General features: G+C 36.4%; 1 protein-coding gene across 9 annotated transcripts in view; it reads left to right on the top strand.

The window, feature by feature from the left end:
- Positions 1-20,046, top strand: part of GNB1 (G protein subunit beta 1) — a 45,890-nt gene that overhangs the window by 20,973 nt on the left and 4,871 nt on the right. For 8 of the 9 annotated variants that reach the window (XM_072883697.1, XM_072883700.1, XM_072883704.1 and 5 more), the window contains 9 exons: positions 535-586; positions 7,884-7,991; positions 8,655-8,693; positions 10,474-10,580; positions 12,393-12,456; positions 14,694-14,856; positions 17,551-17,617; positions 19,176-19,377; positions 19,759-19,975. In XM_072883697.1, coding sequence (XP_072739798.1) covers positions 7,935-7,991; positions 8,655-8,693; positions 10,474-10,580; positions 12,393-12,456; positions 14,694-14,856; positions 17,551-17,617; positions 19,176-19,377; positions 19,759-19,975 — 916 coding nt within the window. In that variant the 5' untranslated portion in view covers positions 535-586; positions 7,884-7,934. The remainder of the gene's footprint in view (positions 1-534; positions 587-7,883; positions 7,992-8,654; positions 8,694-10,473; positions 10,581-12,392; positions 12,457-14,693; positions 14,857-17,550; positions 17,618-19,175; positions 19,378-19,758; positions 19,976-20,046) is intronic. The other variant, XM_072883703.1, reaches the window with a different exon arrangement.

The raw sequence follows: 20,046 nt of genomic DNA, 5'->3' as shown, positions 1-20,046 counted from the left end.
TGCTCTCACTTGAGCTCATTAGTAGGAGGTTTATGTAACTTCTTTAGATAAAATAGATATCTTAATATTTAATTGTGCTTAGAAAGCAAGCATATCTCAGGAACAGTATTGAGCAGAAATAATTTCAATGCTTTGAAAATGCAGATTGGGGGGGGCACTTTGTAGTGCAGTGAAAATATCAGTCTTGTATGAGTGAGACAACATTTTGTCACGATCCTAAACTCTCTAATAGTATGGACTTCTGTATCACTAGGGGAGAAGAATTAACTATCTGAGGATTCCAAGAGGTTTCTTGGAAAAATAATGTTAAAAGCTTCTTGACATGAGCAAGTCTTTTGGTTATGTTAGTATTATTAAAGCAATGCCCATTTCCTTCATGAAGACAAGCCGGCTGTTTAAGTTCACTAACAAAAAAATAGTCTGTGCTTTGATAGTATTTTAATTTCTGCTAGATTTGTTAAGAAATTGGTGCTACTTCTTGATAATTGTACTAATTCTGGTTTTTGTTTTGTTGTGTTGTTTTTTTTTTTTCAGAATTTACATGTTTGACAGCAGAAGTTGGCTTTCTACTGTAGTGAGAGAAAATGTAAGTAGAGAAATAAGGTAATTTCTTTTTTTCTAGTGCTTGAGAAACTCATACTATTTTTAAAAAGTGGCTAACTTCAGGTTTTTAGCTGTTAATCTGTGCAAGCCTAAAGTACCTGTTTTCTACTTTAGCATGTGTATTCTTATGTCAACAGGAAGGATTTTAAAATGGCCAGGAAACCTGCTAAATAATAGATGTTAGTGTGCCTGCCTTATTTCAGAAATGGATCTGGCAAAGCAGAGGGAGACCATAGATGAAACTGTTTCATCTCAGTGGGGCAGGGAACTGTAATAAATAAAATTATGAGAATAGTTATTCTCTCATGAATGAAAAATTACTTATCCGCCATGTTTGACAAAAGAAGGCCAAATTTCTTTTCGGCAAAGTGGCTCTTGTCAGAATGTTCTTTTCAGTGTGTCAGTATTATTTAAACAGAACCTAAAAGTTTCAGAGTTTATATTCTGTGTAATCGCAATTATTACTAATATTCTTGGAACAGTGAACCTTCATTTCCTTCCAAACTATAACTTCAAATGTTCCTGCCTCTTGTGAAGCCCCTTAGTCTGTGAGGAACATTACTAGTTAGCCATGTGTTACGTAGAAAATATTTCCTCAGTTAAATTTGTTACTTTCAATTACTAGATATTTACCTGTCTTTCAAAATGCAAGCAGCAAGCTAGCCCCCATCTCTTTCTCTAAACCTGTCTTCTGAGGTGTTCTGTAATTAGTTACCTTGGTCAACCTTAGACACCTCCAGTGATCTTTTTTGAAGGAGCAGGAACTGAAACTTTACACAGTGTTCCCAGTGTAGACAAACCATTGCTTTTACTCAGTGGCATTATGATATTTTCAGTATTTTCCGTCCTATTTTCTGTATAGCCTTTTAGGTTTTTTTTAACCAGTGCTGGATATTAAGCCAATGTCTTTGAGCTATTCAGTGCATGTTCTATAGTTTGTGGTTTTTTTTTTTCCCCCTTCAAATAAAGCTTCTTTCACAGAAGCTTGTGTGATTCTGTACATTTCTTATGTTGTGTTCCTGTATACCTTTTCTATGATTTCTAACTTCTAAAATTATCTATACTCCTTTTTTTTTTTTTGTGATCACCATATCTGGAGATGTGGGTACTTCAGGACCAGAAGTCACCCCTGAATATTTTTGTCTTCTATTTTGGATCACATAAATGGGAGAGTGAACACCCCAAATTTGTTCCACAAGCAATTCTGATCTTACTGTGTTTTCTATTGAATAAAAGTCAAATAGGAATCAATTTATACTTCCGATTAAATAACAAAAAAACCCTCAGATTTTCAAAGCCAGTATGATGTTAAAACATTGGAACTAACAGTGCATTGTGTATAATTCCTTTGTCATTGTGAAAATGTACAAGCTGCTGTGCATGTTGCTAATAGGATTTGTGGTATCTAATAGATTAGCACAGCTTCATTTAATCAGATGACCTGCTATGAGACTGTCTGGTAGGCATAACATGAACTTATTAAGGCTGTAAAGTTTTGGCTCTGTTTTTGCAAATGATGTGGTTTGCTTTTCTTCTGGCTGTTTCGTACACATTGGAGTGATGCGTATTAGCAGGAAAGATGTTGAGGGAACAAGTATCAGACGGCCTATTCATTTGGGAGAAAGGTGATTTGGCTAACCTTCTTATGAAATCACTGTGCCTGAGTAATACTCTAACAATGTAAATTTAAACCCTCTGTGTTACCAGACTTTGCATCAACAAATGGCTTGGTGGGATTACTTTTACTTTTTGGTAGTAGTAATGTGTAGTAAAAATACCTTGTAGCAAAAAAAGTTTGGCCATCAAGGGACAGAAGTTCTAAATATCTGACTAATGATAGCTGTGATTTCAAATCTGTGTTCTTTTCTTTTAATCTGTAGAGATTATTCACAGGACAGGCTATTTAGGAGGGGATGGAAGACTCCATCCTTTTTTATTCTTTTTTTTTTTTATAGGAATGGTGTGAGAAAATGAAATAACAAAGTGTTTAGTAAGCATTGCCTCATTGCTGTTACCAGGTAGTTTTAGAGAGGAATCATATTTAACCCAAGAATGTATGTTTGGATGAGTTGTATTCAGTTCTTCCCATTTCTCTTATAATGTAGGCAAGCATCAGTCTACATATAAATGTGCTGGTATTAATGATACCTTGGTTTATCTAATTAAGTCCAGTTGCTGAAACAGCTTGAGCTCTGGAAAGGACATGAAAGTTGTAACAATGAAATGAGTGAATTTGAGTTCTTCCTTAGCCTTTGAATTGTTCTGTTACTGTTTTCTGAGTAGTGAGCTTTACCTTTGAATTAGAATTATTATACTGGGATCCTAAGTGTATCTCCATTTGCAGGAAGTATGTGGAAGTTTTGTAGATTTCATGAGGCTTTTTATTCAGTTCAAAGGTTCTGTGCAGAGTTTTTCAACATGTAATTGACTGCCTGGACATATATAACTTTCCTCTTACATATGAATATAACTCATGTAGCTTAGAGAAAAACAAACCCAGAAGTTGTTACTTGAGTGACATGATAAATCCCTTTGACATAGTTGAATCGTGAAGTTTTATCATATACGGAAAGTAACAAATTAGGTGAACTCAATACTTGATTTTCCTGTGTGGGAAACAGAGGAACAAAGTGACTCTTCTGTGGGTAATTTATAAGAAGAGATTAGAGACTTGGGTCATTTGGAGTAGTAAAGAATAGTAAACTACCCTGCAAGTATGCATATTGTTGTCCCTAGCAAGAAGAGAATTATCTACAAGGTATACTTGTCAACAAGATTAGGGGGAAATAGGCTTAGAGCAGAGACACTTAAGCACTTCAGCCTCTGGAAAGGTCTTGAGTGAGTTCAGCAAAGTGAATGTGTTATTCTTGAGAAGCCTGCCTTGAAGAACACAGTAACATATTCAAAAGAAAGTGAGGTAAGCATGAGTTTGGGTGCTACCTATTTCTTCACAGCTGTGGTAATAATTTGGAAAAAAGGAGTGTGGAACTTGAGTAGTGACTTTTTGCATGAGGTTTGCTTGATTTAGAAATTTAGTAACTTCTTTCAAAACCCCAGAAATAGAAGCATCATCCATATCAAGCTTACAGTTTCTCCTAGAAACCTCCTTTCAAAATGGGGTTAAACTGGTAACAAGAATATATTATTTAATGATATTCAATTGTGCTAGTTTGCGATGAGCATAGATCATATATTGAACAGTCTCTGCTTGTTACTTCTGTGTCTGTAATATGAATAAATCTGTATAAAAATTTACCATGTATCAAGAGTGAGAATAGATGAAAATATTTGTTTTCCCATATATTTTCCTGACCTTACCTGTTGTTCTTGCTCTTTTAAAGATATATATTTTTTTAAATGCTAGATACTAGTAAGCTCTGCTGATTTACAGTATGACTGAAAAGTACACAAGAGGATGGAACCCTTTTTTTTTTCCCCCCATGGATCTCATATGTCTGCCATAAATTTAATTGCCTAAGCCTTAGTGTAAAAGAAATAGGGGAATAGCCAAGCTGGTTGGCTGGTTGTCCCATAAATTTTACAGTCTCCTTCAAAGAACTCCTATATTTTAATGCCCGTGGCTTCATTACGACTTTTGTTTCCTGAGTGTTAGTGAGTTCAGTCATGTTGGCAGGAATTAGAACTTCCTGTTGATGTTGAAACAACATCAACAAAGACTATAAAGGGAATGTCGAAATCTGGTTTAAACCATTCCTACGGATGCTGTCAGAAATGCAGTTCAGAGTTTGGAGTTGCTTGGAATGCATAGGGGCTAACTTGTAACTCTAAAAGTATGTCTAACTTCAAGATATGAATTTATCATAGGGATATATGATATTACAGATGGGAAAGACATCAAGGGTTGTATGCATTCAGCTACTAATTGTCATGTAGCGAATATTGAAACATGAGTCCTACCTAGCAAGTGACTGAAGGTCAAGATCCATAGAAGCTGCTTTAACAATAGTAGTTGTTAAGTTCCTTGAACTCCTTGCTGCCTGTGATAACGGAGACGGTATCTTGCATGTAGGTGTAAACGTTTCTGTAGTGTTGGTAAACCATTTTGGAGTTGTTCATTAAAAGGAAGCTTTCCTTAAAACATTAATAAGTGACTGTCTTGATGTGGAGTTCACAAATAAAGCATTTTAGGAGCTAAGCTGCACAGTAGGTAGGGCAGATTACGTATATGCATGTCTGACTAACTGTATGATAAAATGCATTTATTAAATGACTCTGAAGTTTGGGTTCAGTTAGTGTGTTTAGTTAATGCTTACAGATTGTGAAGGAGTTTGGGTTGTTCTGCCCTTGCATAAAGTGGAACTCGGAAGAGAACGGAGGCCAAGTGCTGAGGCAGAGTACTATCTTGAATTTCATGTGAGAGTTGGGAATAGAACCTATCTTGTGTAACAAATATACATAAGTGTAACGGAGGTTTTATTTGTGTGAAGACATATGTGTACATGCTAGTTAAGCTATGATATCCCATCAACCGAGGAATGTGACTTATGTCCTTTCAGCTTCTTATGTGGCTGTATCTACGTTACTGCTTCTGTGTTACTGCAGAATACACTCGACACTATTGGGCTGCTTTGTCTGGCTTTATCATTTGCAGTAGTACCCTTCGGTGCATGCTATATTAAGCAATAAGGCACAAGCATTAAATAAGCTTGTATGATTTGTTTTAAACTCTGTGTATGCAAATAATCCAGAATGAAACTACAGGGTTCACTTTCTGTGGAGTCGACTTTCTCAAGATGACTTTTTTCTTAGGATTAGCGTTCATCTCCTTAGGCCTCTTCCTGTTCCATACAAAGAAGTTTTGTTTCATTTAAATGTGAGAGCATTCTATTGCATAGTGCACAAATTCTGGCAGAAATACATCGGCACTATTTTAAACTGTATGTTACAGGAGAACGTATGTGCTTTGACTGACATTAGATTATTCATCCTATTGTATTTTTAAATAAAGTTGCATGTAAATCTTCAGCGCAGGTACCTGTAACTCTGCAGCTGGAATTCTGGTGTCCTAAATCTTTATCTTAATCCCGTTGTTGAGTTGCTGTGACCTTGAGCAGAACACTTAAGTTTTGGATCGTAATTTCTTTCTCTGAAATAGGAATGATACCATCTCTAAATTCTTTGTACTCTGCCTGGAGAGGTTGATATTTGCTTAGTGGGAAATGGGCTTATATATTAACTTAGAGAATGGCAGAAATAGAACTGGATATCAAAAAGCTAAAAGATCTGAAAATTTGCACTTTATTCTTAAGAACAGTCTTTAGAGTTTCTTAATTCCTTTATGACAAGAGTAGCGCGTACTATTTCACAATGTGCATGAACTACACGGGAGCTGTAGACAGTGATGACTGCATGCTAAAAACTGGAGAGACCCAACCGCAGAGTGTTTTGTCTTACATGTAGAATGAACAAAACATCTTGAGAAACAAAAGAGCTTTCAAAAGGAAAGAAGGTGGTTATAGGATAAAAAAACACTCTTGATGGGTTTTGTCTTAACTGGATTTTGGACTAAGCTGAACAAGCAATCTTAAAGGGGCTTAAAGATAACCCTGGCACCAGAAGAGAGAAAGAAGAGACCTAGTTTCACAATAAAGTGAAAGGGCTTTGAAGTTGTGTGAATGGAGTCTTTTGAGACAGAAACTAACTAAAATTCCTTTTCTAAAATATTTTGGGTTTCAGAGGAGAGTATAAATTTGTAAATGATGGTATGACAAGATCTGATGTTTGTTCCTTGAGGTCCTCAGTTTGGAATGCTAGCTACTATGAAGAGAGCTCTGAGATAAGTCTGGCTATATGGGATAGCAATATTTAGGGAAGGTTAAAGTCTTAATAACTCTTTTGAAACATCTTTTCTTTCGACAGTGATGTTTGCTCTACTGCTTTAATTTGCCTTCACAATATGTTCTCTGTTACTGTGACTGGATAAAAATCTGGAAGTTATCCTCATCTTTCTCCTTGGGAAGGGCTTTAGGGAAAAAAAAAAACCCACATGCTTGCAAAGATAAATAAGCTGATTAAATCTTAATAGACTAATGTGTAAAGCTGCTAGCAAAGCGTTTGCTTTGTTTAATAATAGAGGGTCAATTCTGGCCAATAAAATGTTCTAAAAACACACTACCAGTGTTTGTTTATAAACTCCAGGTGCTCTTTGTAGCATTTGAAAATGGAACCAATTATCTTGTTCTGCAATAAAAGATAAACTTCACCAGCACGTTTCTTCAGCATCTTATATTGGTATCAAGCTGCAGAGATTTTAAAACAAAGTTTAAGAACAGATGAGTTTTAGGTATCGAATGCTAGTGAAAATGCCAACAATATCTTTCTGGAACAGTGGCTTTGAAAGATAAGTTGTATGCTTAATGGAGAATATCTATATGCTTATTATATTGGAAAACAGTTCAATAGTTGAGGAACTCTATAGGCAATAGTTGAGGGTGTTCAGTGATAGTTATGTTTTATTGAGCCTCTCTCTTGCTGGCTGCAGAGTACAGCAGACAGAGGGATATATGTTAGTAATTTGGTGCTTATTGATGCTAGGAAAATAGAGTCTTAGAGGGGGAAAAGGTCTGTTAGCAGTGGTTTCTCAGACTCCTCCCCTCAACCTAACATTCAAAAAATACTAATTTTGTTTTGACGACATGTTAATGTTAGATTCCATTCTGGAAATCTCAGGGAGACATTTTTGCAATTAACAAGTAAAAACCTTAACAACATTTGTGAGTGATCTCCTTTTATCCAGATATCAGAACATTTCTCATAACTGCTGTGTTACAGATAGTGTTCATAATAGGTCTTTTTACAGCATTTTGCAAGTGCTTGTGTCAATCTGTAAATACTTGAGGTGCTTATTCTTTGATAGGAAGATTCCTTACTCTATTCTTAAGACCTACAGAGAAGTTCTGACTTTCATGTCTAACATTTAGTGTTATCTGCTCGTTCACTCTTGGGAAATTTGAGTTTCTACAAAACTGAATCAGAAAAACACTAATGAAAAAAATGCAAAATCAGAGGCCTGGAGGAAAGGAATAAGTCCAAATTATATTTTATTTACTGTGTCTGGAAAAAAGCTAGGCACACTTGTGTGTGGTAACACCTTATTCTGAAGAGATTTCAGAGAAATACTTTCACCTGTATTCCGGTACTTATAAACCAGTCTGCCCTTTTTTTCAAGCGCTATTTGAGACAGTTGAAAGGACTTGTGTACTCCAGTAATTTCAAGCTATGACTTCTACTAATTCTCATTATTATCGCCTGTTTTTCAGATTTCTGGTTGTTTCAGAGGTGGCAGTGAAGCACACCTTTAGCACAGGAAAATGAGTGAGCTTGACCAGTTACGCCAGGAGGCTGAGCAACTGAAAAACCAAATCAGAGTATGTATTGCATCAGTGGATCTTGAAGCCACAGGGCAGATGGATGGTCATTTGTGTGTCTTGAGGAGAACAGAGATGGACAGAAATGATGCATTAAGTTAAATGTTTTTACAATGTTAAAGTTAGTGTCATGGATATTTAGAAAGGGCAAGCACATGTAACTGCTGTAGGAAATTACTTTTTGGTTTTTAATATTGCTTAGAAAATAATAGTTACACAAATAATGCACAAAATGGATTAGATCAAAATGTTTACTGAAGTTTTTCTGAGCCAGACCATAACCAATATTAAGCAACCTCCTGCTTAAAATAAGGTCATCTATAAGGTTATTCAGGGCTTTGTCTGGTTAGGTCTTGAAAACCTCCAAGGATGGAGACTGCACAGCCTGTCTAGACAAGCAGTTCCATTGCTTGACTGTCTTTGTGTTGAAAATCATGTTACCTTTCTCTCAAAAGAAGAAGAAAATTTCGAAGTTAAATGCTTAATGTATTTTGACAGCAGACAGCATGTTATATTCATGCTGCAGTTAGGATGGGTCCTCTCTGGATGACAAGCAGAAATGCTTCTGAACCTTGTTTTGAGGGTGCTTGATCAACTTGACAAAACAGAGATAAAGAAATGTACAGAACTTCTTCTGATTTCTCTAACTTTCTTCTGTTGCAGGATGCTAGGAAAGCATGTGCGGATGCCACCCTGGCTCAGGTAAGCATTTAAGAGTTTAACATTAATTATGAAAATTTGTGTCCTTTACAAAAAGAAAATGTGGCGTAAGAAGGTAAGTGCAACTGAGTCTTTTTTTTGCGTCCTTTATCAATTTTTTACTTTTGCCTTTAGGTGGTTTCTTCCAGAAATAAGTACATTGTTTATATTTGTCCAGTTTCCGAGAGTGGTAGCCTTGAGCAGTAGTTTCTTCAAGAAGTAACTCGAGGCACATCTCTACTGCTCAATGGAAAATAATGCAGGGGAGCCCCAGTGTTCTGCTACAGATATGGTAGTAGTACAGTTGTGTTACAGTGATAATCTGAACCATAAGACCTGCTGAGGTTAACCTACTTATTAATTTCCACATGATGCTGCACTTATGTCTGAACTGCTTCTGAACCTGAGCTAGTACCTTTGCATCTTGCTGTACTGTCACATTTTGATCCTATTGGCTTGGCTTCAGTCAATATTAACTTGGGGAAAGGGAAATCTGTACTCTCTAGTACATCTCATGGAGATATGGTGGTTTATTTCTAGAAAACTGGTAGGAATTTAGACTTAAACAGATTATTATGGCATTGGAAGAGGGGGCTAGCCTTTGCTTTTTTTTTTCCCTAGATATACTGTGAATTGGTTTACTCTTGTCATTTACTTCGGTCCATTTGCTTGAATGTTGACTGTTAAGCCTGTGTGTCTGATTTAAGACAGTTGTTACAGAAGTGATTGATGTCAGTTTATTAATTTAAAATGTCACTAAAATATCAAGTAAAAAAGGTAATACCAATATTTATGTGAGTGTACGTATCTTGTGATGTCATTTTAGGTGAGGCACAATGTTGAGTGTTTTCCAGGGTGAAAGATGGAAAAAGAAAAAAAACAGGGGAAAAAAAAAAGCTTCAGTATTAGTTAATATGAGAGCTGTCCACCATGAAAGGAATTTTGTGTCAGGGAAACATTCTTATCTGTTCATCTAAGTCCGAAGCTGTGTTGATAGCTTTTGAAAAGAAGCAAAGATCTTTGCTCAAGTGCACTTGCTAAAGAGTTTTGTAATATGGAGACATGAGAAGTATGCAGATATTATCCATAAAACAAACTTACAAACTCTTGGATTTGTTGTGATGTGTGCTACTTACAGTACTGGAAATGTGTTGGGCTGTTTTGTTTTGTTTTTAAACTGGTACTTCCCTCCAGACTGGAGGAATTACTTATATTAAATTTAACAGTTTAAGGACAACTAAACTGATTACTTCCTCACTTTGCTATTCACTTATTCCAGAGACTACTTTTATCTTCAAGAAGTTAAATAAATCAGGAATACTATGAATTTACTAGTCCTATAATTGGAAGGGGAAGCCATTTGGATCTGAAAGAAAGTTATTAATTCATCCTTTAAAAGTGGAGACATGTTTAAAGCCTGATATACCTCCCCACACCCACCATTCTGGAAAAAAAAAGTTAGACTACCACATTTATCTATACAGGAGTAGAAAACCAAGATCAAATGTCTGAAATCCTAGAAGTCTAAGAAGATATGACCTAAACAAAGTAATTTCTGAGACTTTATAAATGCAATAGAGAGGCTACTTTCTTCATTTGATAAAGACGTGCTACATAAAATGATGTAACTTTTGATTAGGCAATATTTAAAAACTCAGTCAATATTCAAAATGTGGGACTTTGGTCTGCATTGGAATGCTCATTTAAATGTAATTGTGTATGATGCGTTACTTTTGGAACTATGAAGTGAAAAATTCAGTGTATGACACCATTCCTATTTCAGATCACAGCTAATATTGACCCAGTGGGGAGAATTCAAATGCGCACTAGAAGAACACTCCGGGGACACCTGGCTAAAATTTATGCAATGCACTGGGGGACTGATTCCAGGTGGGTGCTAGTGATACAAAATCAGATCACGTGGCTTCTCTGTTCTTTGGAAAGTTGAGTGCACAGGACTCCCTTATTTTTCCTGTTCCTACCACTACAAACCACTAATTCCAAGAGAACTCAGGCAACCAAGAGAATTCAGAAACACTTAATATAACTTTTTTCCTCCTAATGTCCTTGTTTTTGTCATCCAAATCTAAATTTGGTGCCAAAATTCCAGTCTTCATCTACTTGCCTGAAAAATATAGTTGTGGTACCACATGAATTCTGAGTAACTGTGGAGATAGAGTAATTTCATTATCAGTTGTCTCTCTTCCTTAAACGCTTCCTGTTAACTACTGATGTTCAGTTAGAGAGAAACTAAATTATACTAGTATCAGCTACTTTCATTCTCTTTTCTTTACAAGAATTTTAAGGCATGCTGATGGTAGCAAATTTTCAAACTTCAGTTAAAAGAATATGTTGCTGCTTCCTTGCAGGAACAGATTAAAAAAAAAAATTCCCCTTAGGAATTTTTAAGTTGCAGCTAAGGAGTTTCTAAGTTACAGCTAGCCTCTTTCTACTCGGTAGAGATTTTCAAAGGAAGCTTGATGTCGTTAAAGTTACCTTCTTACCAAATTTGCGTAAACAAGCTGTGCCTTATGAAAGAGCTGCACGAACTCTTGTGTGTATGCACGCGGTAAATACATTAAAGAAAAATAGCCAAGTACTTAACAAAGAAGACAGTATGCATCATGAAGATGAAAAATAATTCATGATGTGTTATACTTTTAGTTTCTGAATTGCTTAGTAGTTAATCAGAACAAACACAATTGGTAACTTTGAGTTAAACTTTAGTGTTCTGTACCTCAGTTTTCTATGCCTGTGAAAGAAGCTAATTTCTCACAGATATGTAGAATTAATTGCTTCAGGCATCTCTTTGGCATATAGCTTATTTAAAAGATGGGGATTCAATTTCTTGTTTGGCAAAAGTGTTTCAAGACAGCTCTAAAATAGAACCTGGAGAAAAAATTTAATTCAGAGACTGGAGTACTTCGATGATTGTGCTGTATTGTTCAGCTTGGAAATGGTCAGAAGAAGATGCACAGAACAAATCTGAATACCATATTGGAGTATTTTATCCAAAATTACGTAGAAAATGTGGAGACTAAACAGATGTTTCATGTCAGTATCCCTGATCTATCTTTAAACACATTAAAAGCAGGTAAGAAAGCTCTGAACAATGAATTAAGTGCATCGTGTTTCAAACATGATTGCTGGGTGGGGGATTGAGGTGGTGTTGATTTAGAGTAACAATCTTCCTAATGCTACCCCTTCCATTATTGATATCTTCGCTGTGTTTCATTTTCATTTCCATTGTATTTCAGTGTGGACATTCATTCTGGGTTTTTGGACATCTTAGAACTTGAATTCCTGTTCTAAAATTAGGAAAAAGGAAAACATGTTGATAGTGTAGATTCCCAAACTCAATGAATCTGAAGCCTGTGTGTAGAACACGGAAGCACTGATTCCATGCAAGTTTTCTCCCTCAGTTTTCAAGATTGGAGTGTTAGTTACATGGCTACAGTTTTTTCTGAAGTCAGAATGTGTTAACATGTAGGTGTTCCATCACATTTTCAGATCATATTTAGCATTGCAATTGAGTATTTGCAAAACTATTTTTATAGTGCTAATAAATGAATTGTGTAATGCTGCACTGTACTTAAATGGTTTCAAGTACCTTGGCCTTGATAGTGGAGACAAGTGCCATCACAAAGATTTTCCTTCTTGTCTGCCTGCAATGATTGTTTACGCCTCCTGTTTCCTCTCTAGGCTTCTAGTTAGTGCCTCCCAGGATGGCAAGCTTATAATTTGGGACAGCTATACTACAAACAAGGTAAGACTAACTGATACATTGCTATATAACTCAGTTGTAAATACAAAGGAAGGAGATGTTACCCATCATGATTTTGGCTGCATTACTTTCATAGTCCTAAGACTAAATTTTTAATTCTCCAAAGCAATGAAGTTTGCATTTAAAGAATATAGCAGTCTCTTAAGTGTTCTGTGTATGGAAATGTGTACCACAAATAGAAGACAATGAAACACTTAATTCTAGAGAATGTTTGGATTTGTTTTGATACTGAAGAGAAATTGATCAACAGAGAGCAAGAAGTAATCAGCATGTTGCACCAAAACAGTCGGAGAATTAAGCATAGGCATAGTAATTAGTTGTCTGCAGTTAAGTATGGAAAGACCTGACATATATAATGGGTCATCACTTTCTGGCTGCAATCACATGATGCAGTTCAGGATTACTTTTACTTTCATATGACAGGGATTGGTATTTACTGGTTATGGTTACTGTTATCAGGGCTAGCAACAATTCACATGTTGCCCTTTTGAGTTAGGTTGACAGAGCTGCTTAAGTCTGTTGTGTACAGGAGCATGGAACTGACTTTATTTCAAATAAATTTTCCTGGCTTAGCTCACCATAGCCTTAAAAACAGTTTTGCCAATGCACTTGAGCAAATGGCATGCTACAGAGAAGCAGAGAGAAGCAGAAACAAGCAACTGCAGCAGCAACTCCTAAAGCTGGGATTACTGTTGAATCCCAGTTGTGAAACTAATGAATCCATAAATTTTTACTAAAGAGTAATCAGACTGTTTGCAAAATAAAAATAAACCCTCCCTTTTTTTGCCTTCATCCTCCTCCTTTTACCCCGGCCTGCAGGTAAATATGATCTAAATTACTGTAACAACTGAAAGATAAGATGGTAAAATAATCACTGTATACCATGATTTCCATATTAGTATCTTCAATTCTTACATGAATACTAATTAATCCATGGCATCATCAAGAGGCAGAGAGCAGCTTTCTTATCTGGGGGGAATGGAATCAGAGGTTGTTACCAGACTAGTAAAATTTTCACTAGAATCAGAAATAGAAATCTTCAGCTGCAAAAAACACCCTCCCCCCATACCTCTTGGCAGGATTGATTCAGTGAAATAGCAATTGAGTTAAAAACAAAACAAAAAAATGACTGCCACCACCCTGCCCCAAAAGAAGTAAAAAACCCCAAACAAACAAAAACCCCCAAAACACCAAACCACAAACCCTCTGGAATTATAGGTAGCAAACAGCTTGGTGTTGAAACAGTATTAAATTTGACTAGGTAACACCCGGAAGCAGTTAATGCAAAAATACTTGAATTACAGTCTGCAGATGTTCTTTTGGCAGTTGCAGCACACATTGGAAGTAACACAGGTGCCATAAATATGATCTTTTCCTAATGATAAAATAAAATGGCTCAAGGTGAATATTCTGATTAGTTCCATGGTAGAAGACTTCCAAAAATGAGCTGGTTGTGTTTTTAGTGCAGGGTATTGTTTTTTAACTGCTGATTGCTGCAGGATCACTGATTACTGTAGCAGCAGAGGAACAGACAGTAATCTTTACTGTTTACTTAAGAAATGCAGGAAGATTGTTGTTATTGCATGAAATCTCACAATATGTATAAGGATATGATCCCTTTCTTAAAGATGTTATGAACAAATTTGAAGGATGAATGCAATAACAAGACAGAACAGGTTTAGCTTCAATAATTTTTTAAGTAAAGTTCTTTGAGCACAGAATGACAAGGAAACATGGGGTAGTTACTTAAATATGAAGCTTGATTGCTTGCAGTGGGTTCCCAAAGAAGGATTTAAATGACAGTGACAGTAGCAATTTCTTTACTTGTTCATTCATAGCATAGCATCTAAGCCTGGAATTGGCAGTTTTGCTGACTGTACTTGGAAGTCAATATTTTCCTGAACCTATAATAAACCAATAGTAATCAGAGCACTGAAATGAAATAATTTAGTTTTTACCAAAATTGCTGATTAAAGTGGATTCAGGAAAGGCAAATCTGAGGTTTTAATTACATCATTACTTGGTCTGATGAGCTGTATATGCAAGTTACCCTCAAACTAGTTTGATACTCAAACAGCCAAAGACACTTTCACTGTTTTCTTCTTGTCCTTTTGACAAAAAGATGATGTATTCCTTGAGAGACACGTGAAAAACTTCCTGATGGTAAATTATTGAATGAGTTGTTTTGCAGATGAAATACATTAATGTATCTGTTTCAGGTGCATGCTATTCCCCTGCGTTCATCTTGGGTCATGACTTGTGCATATGCTCCTTCTGGAAATTATGTGGCTTGTGGTGGTCTTGATAACATCTGTTCCATTTATAACTTGAAAACTCGTGAAGGGAATGTACGTGTCAGCCGTGAACTAGCTGGTCACACAGGTGAGTACATGTTCAGAATGATCTAAGTTACCTAAGCACATGGTGAAGATTTTTTTTTTTTAAATATTTAAAATATTATTTCCTACTTAAAAAGATATACTTCATTGTGGACCTCTGTTTCTTGGGTGGGACCTTAGCTTCATGCTGCCTGTTTTTAAATAGCTTTTTCTCCCTCCTTTTTAAACTTTTTTTAAGGATGATACTCTTTGAACAAAAGAAGCGTAATGAGAATGTGCGTTAACTTTTCATAAGTAAGACAGCTGCCTTCTGATGGAGCTATTCTTTAGTTGCAGAGGTTTGAGTTCTCATTGCTTCCTCTCCTGTTTCTCCTTCTCTCCCTTCTCCCCAAAATACAGTAGCTTAATTTTTGCCTTCAGTTTCTGTTTCTAAGGTGGACTGTCTTGTGATTGATGAGAAGAGATAGGTAGACTTGTAGGCTTTGCCTGGTGAATTAAGATATAAACTGTAGCTGCAAAGTTCTCTTAGTGACAGATGAAGCAAAATTCATCTTGTTAGGTAAGGATTGTAGAAACACAGGTGTTAGAGTTTTTGAAGCAAGAAAGTCCCTCATGGTGCTTAAAAGCTAGTGTTTCAAGTGTGGGGGATGAGTTGAAAAATTTTCTTTCTGAACAAACCAAGAGACTGAGCATCACAAAGTACCTTTAAAAGCAAATTCAGAGGCTGAAGATATTCTTGCTTCCTGAAGAATGTATAGTTAATGGAGATGAGCACCTTATAAGCAGTAGTAACCTGGAAAATGTGAACTGCTTTTGTATATTGTCTGATAATGGACAGATTGTATTTTTATTATTTTGTGAATGGGATTGGAAATTTTTCTGAGGAAAGCTGGGTGGGTGGTTTCTTGAACTCCATTGAAAATTAAAAAACTGGCTATTTAGTAGGCACTCTGGTATCTTGTAAAGCACTAGTGTAGTACCGAGCCCGGCACACACATCAGTAGTCTTCCGCATTCTTGCGGAATCAGTATTACGTCCAACAATCTGAGAAAGGGAATGGACTGTAATTAGGCTTTTCTCCTAAAGCTGCGGCTCTGAAGCTGCACGTCATCTTTATGGTCTCTTTGTTTCTACAAAAAGTGTAATCCAAACCACAGCAGAACAAAGGTAGATTGCTCTAGAGGCTGTCAGCTTGGCTCCAGAGAAAACCTCTAGCAGTTCTTTAGAGAAAATGTGAGGTGAGCTCTGTGTCTTGCTGGTTTTCTGCCTGATCAGGCCTCTAACTATACAGAGTAAAGAAAATGGTATAAAGACTGTTCACTGAAGGAGAATAAGGTTGCTCAGAAATAAATAGTTATACATTAATGAATTTTTATACAGAAAAAGTTAAATGTGAATTAAAGTATGCTTAATGCTATCTAATTTTCTTTCGGTTGTTTTTCTTACAACGCATGATTTATGTAATTTAGAGGAATTGTGTACCCTCTGGGTGTAGTTAAGTGAGTGAGAATGCAATGTTGATTTGACCTTCAGATAGTGGTTGTGATGTGACCAGTAAAGTGATTTCAAAGAATGTACTCTTCTCCCTCCTGCCCTTCCGGGACACAGGGAAAATTGGAATGATGTTTGGACATAGGGAGCTTTGGCTTTCAGTATATGGCCACGTGTGTATCAAAATACTGAAAAACATGTTAGCAATAACAAGAGTTTTATTTCTGTGATATTCTAGCTGCTTAATGGTCTTTATGATTATAAACTGTATAGCTGGGAAAACATGGATTTTTACATAGCATGAGAAGCAGAATTTTGCTGTAATGCAAGGGACATCAAAGGAGTACATTTGAGACCTGACCAGTTTGTGCGGAATCTTCTCGAAGGAACAGTTTCAATGAGCTTCTTTTCTGTTGCATAATTGAACAAAGCCTATAGCTGGAAGCTAATGTTTACAGGTTTTCATGTCTTGCTGTAGTTTGGATTTTCAGAAGATGTTTGTGCTTTGTGAAATAGAGGTGACTGGCAGGACAGACTAATTTTTGTGATCAGAATTGTTACGTTGATAGTTTGGCATGTGGTACTTCAGTACAAAGATGCTTCAGAGCATTCAGATGAAATTCTTTGATGCCACTGTTGGGAAACATCCCATGTATATGCTCTGTTCTTCCTACCGACCAAGAATGTAGTTTATTTTTTGTCAATAGCTGTAATGATATGGTTGAGGTCATAAGCATTTGTTGCTCCTGGATGCAGTGACATACAGGTCCACTTTCTAAGAAAGTTTAGCGTGTACAGTGCAGGGTTACCTATACTACTCTCCAGCTTGGCCAGTGGATTCCACGCTTTTGTCTCACTACTCCTTCTTTCTCTTCCGCCTCCTCCTCCTCTCCCCACTCTCTACCAAAAGAAGAATTTGTAAGGTATTTCCAAAGCAGTGTCTAGCTGCTTAAGTGTTTCTTCTTCTGTGTTATAGACATCTTTGTTTAGGTCGACTTGCTGTGATACCAGTGTATCACTGTGCTAGTGTAGTGATTGAATTGGGCATGGTCTGTAAAGAACCAAAATACGTTTTGTCCAAAACGTTGGAGATTCCCATATAGAAATTGTCTGTGTTGTATTTGAGGCTTATATAGTAGCTCTTGCTTCATCTTCAGAAGAGGAGGAAGCAACGTATAAGCAAGCCAGTATGCAATGTGAAGAGTAATCTCTGGTCTTATTCATCAACTTTTTATTTTGTTTTCAGGATACTTGTCATGCTGTCGTTTCTTGGATGATAATCAAATCGTTACCAGCTCTGGCGACACCACTTGGTAAGCAGTAAAATTTTGACGTGATTGTTAGTAATGACTTTTCACAGCTATACTCTATTACTGAAGGACATGTTATGCTTCATAAACCTAAGTCATCCAGAAGACTAAATGGGATGAATTATTGTTCATATGTCATGTTTTTACTAGTAATGGAAAACTTGGTCTTTCAAGTTTGTTAGATTTGGCTGTTTAGTTATGCCCATGTTCTGAAGAGCCTGACCTAATTCTCTGTGTTAAGAGGAAATGGGAAATTTTTTTTACTGTAACTATTTGGCTTTCAGAAATAAGTGTATTAGACTAATGACTTTTTTCAAAGTTGTTTAGTATTCAGTATTTATTACTTAGTCATATTTGGATTTTTCTAATACAGAATTTAGTTTATGTTGCTATTCAGAAGAGCTCCTAGAAAATATTCTACAGTGACAGCAGATGGGTTTTTTGAGGAGAATGTAGGTGTATGTCTTAATAAATACTAGCTTCTGAATGAAAAAAGACCTCAATCTTTTTTCATAGTTTTCTATTATATGTAATTCTTAAAAGCATTACAGCTCTCCCAAGCAGCAGTTCTTATAGCAAAGGTTGTCTAATAAATACCTCTCCTATACAGCGTCAATCTCTTTGAATGCCCACCTGTTAGTCCGCTGATTCTGAGTAGCTATTGAATGTATACGTTTGGTTTTTATACAAAAATGTTTCTAAATATGTGTTGTTGTTGGTTGTTTTTTTTTTAAAAAAAAAACAAACAGGATTTGTTAAAATTATGCTCTTTAAAAGAGAATACAGCTGCTTCAGGAGTTATTGTACTAACTCTACAGTTGTCTGGATAACAGTTTGTCCTTGACATCAGTTCAGCCAAGCTTCAAAGTACGGTATCAAAGTACAGTCATCTCTTCTTTGCCTAGTGTAAATCTGCCACTGATGGGTCTGGTTAACTGAGAAATTACAGAAATTAAAAATCCTTCATCTTCCTTAAATGTTTAGACCTCTTGTTAGGGAGGCGATAGTCTCCTTTCATCCTCTTATACTCTTTGATTATCACTGTAGTAGTGATTTTGCTGTCTTGGGGAAAGTGGTGCAGCTTTAAGATGACAGACATAATTCCCAAACTTACCCATCCTCAGTGAGTTTTTAAAAATGAGGAATGCTGACTCAGCTTTTGCTGTAGCCCTACCACTGCTGCTTTAAATCAACCTTGTAGTGGTACTGGCCAAGAGTCATTGGCATGTCACAAGAACTTTGCGTATAAACAGCCACAAGTGTTAGTTGTTAGGTTTTTTGCACTGTTTTTTCAATTTTGAACCCCCAATATTTTAAAATTGAAGATGGCTTTTAAAATATTCTATACACAATTACCCTGTAACATAGCCAAATAGTTCAACAAAGAACACTTGTTTTTCCTACTCTTACAAAATACAAAAAAAGTATTTTTTGTTAATACTTTATGGAGTTTTACTTTTTAGCAGTGATATAAAAGAACAGGTTTAGACAATAATTTCTGTCTAGACCTTCTAGTGGAGCAAAATGTGTTGATTTTTGCCTTTTTAATTATTCTTTCAAGCGCTCTCTGGGACATAGAAACTGGTCAGCAGACAACTACATTTACTGGGCACACTGGAGATGTCATGAGTTTGTCTCTTGCTCCCGATGCCCGGTGTTTTGTTTCTGGTGCCTGTGATGCCTCTGCCAAACTGTGGGATGTTAGAGAAGGAATGTGTCGGCAAACCTTCACTGGCCATGAGTCGGACATCAATGCCATCTGTGTATGTATTAACTTGAACAGAGGACATGGGATTTAAATTTATATTTTTATATTTCTCTGGTCTCAGCTCCTAAGCATGTACTGTATGATGTAGTATTATAGCATATTTTCTTTAGTAGTTTTTATAGCTGGGGAAAGTACCTGAAATTTGTACAACTTCAAATCCAGTGTGGTAAATGGAAACAATGGCTGTTAAAATAGTGTTTCTTCACATGCTCTTAATTACTTCACTGTTTTTGCCCATATCCCAGTAGTGGAGAGGAGTATACTCTTCTTTGCTGCTTTCTTTTTCCACTTGGTCTGTACAAAATGGTATATTCAATGAGATAGAGGAATCAAGTCTGAAATAATGTGTCTTTTTTTCCTTCCCCCCACATTAAAGTTCTTCCCAAATGGCAATGCATTTGCCACGGGCTCGGATGATGCTACGTGCAGGCTTTTTGATCTTCGGGCTGATCAGGAACTTATGGTTTATTCACACGATAACATAATCTGTGGCATCACCTCTGTAGCATTTTCCAAGAGCGGACGTCTCCTCCTAGCTGGTTATGATGACTTCAACTGCAATGTCTGGGACACACTGAAAGCTGATAGAGCAGGTAAACGTTTTTGGTTTTAAATATTATAAACTCAGTGTGACATACTGAATGTGTGAGTTGTCATATGCGCA

Source organism: Ciconia boyciana, chromosome 19 (assembly GCF_034638445.1).
Source record: "Ciconia boyciana chromosome 19, ASM3463844v1, whole genome shotgun sequence".
NCBI lineage: Eukaryota > Metazoa > Chordata > Aves > Ciconiiformes > Ciconiidae > Ciconia > Ciconia boyciana.
Note: the sequence above shows the minus strand (reverse complement) of the source record. Positions and strands in the feature narration are given on the sequence as shown.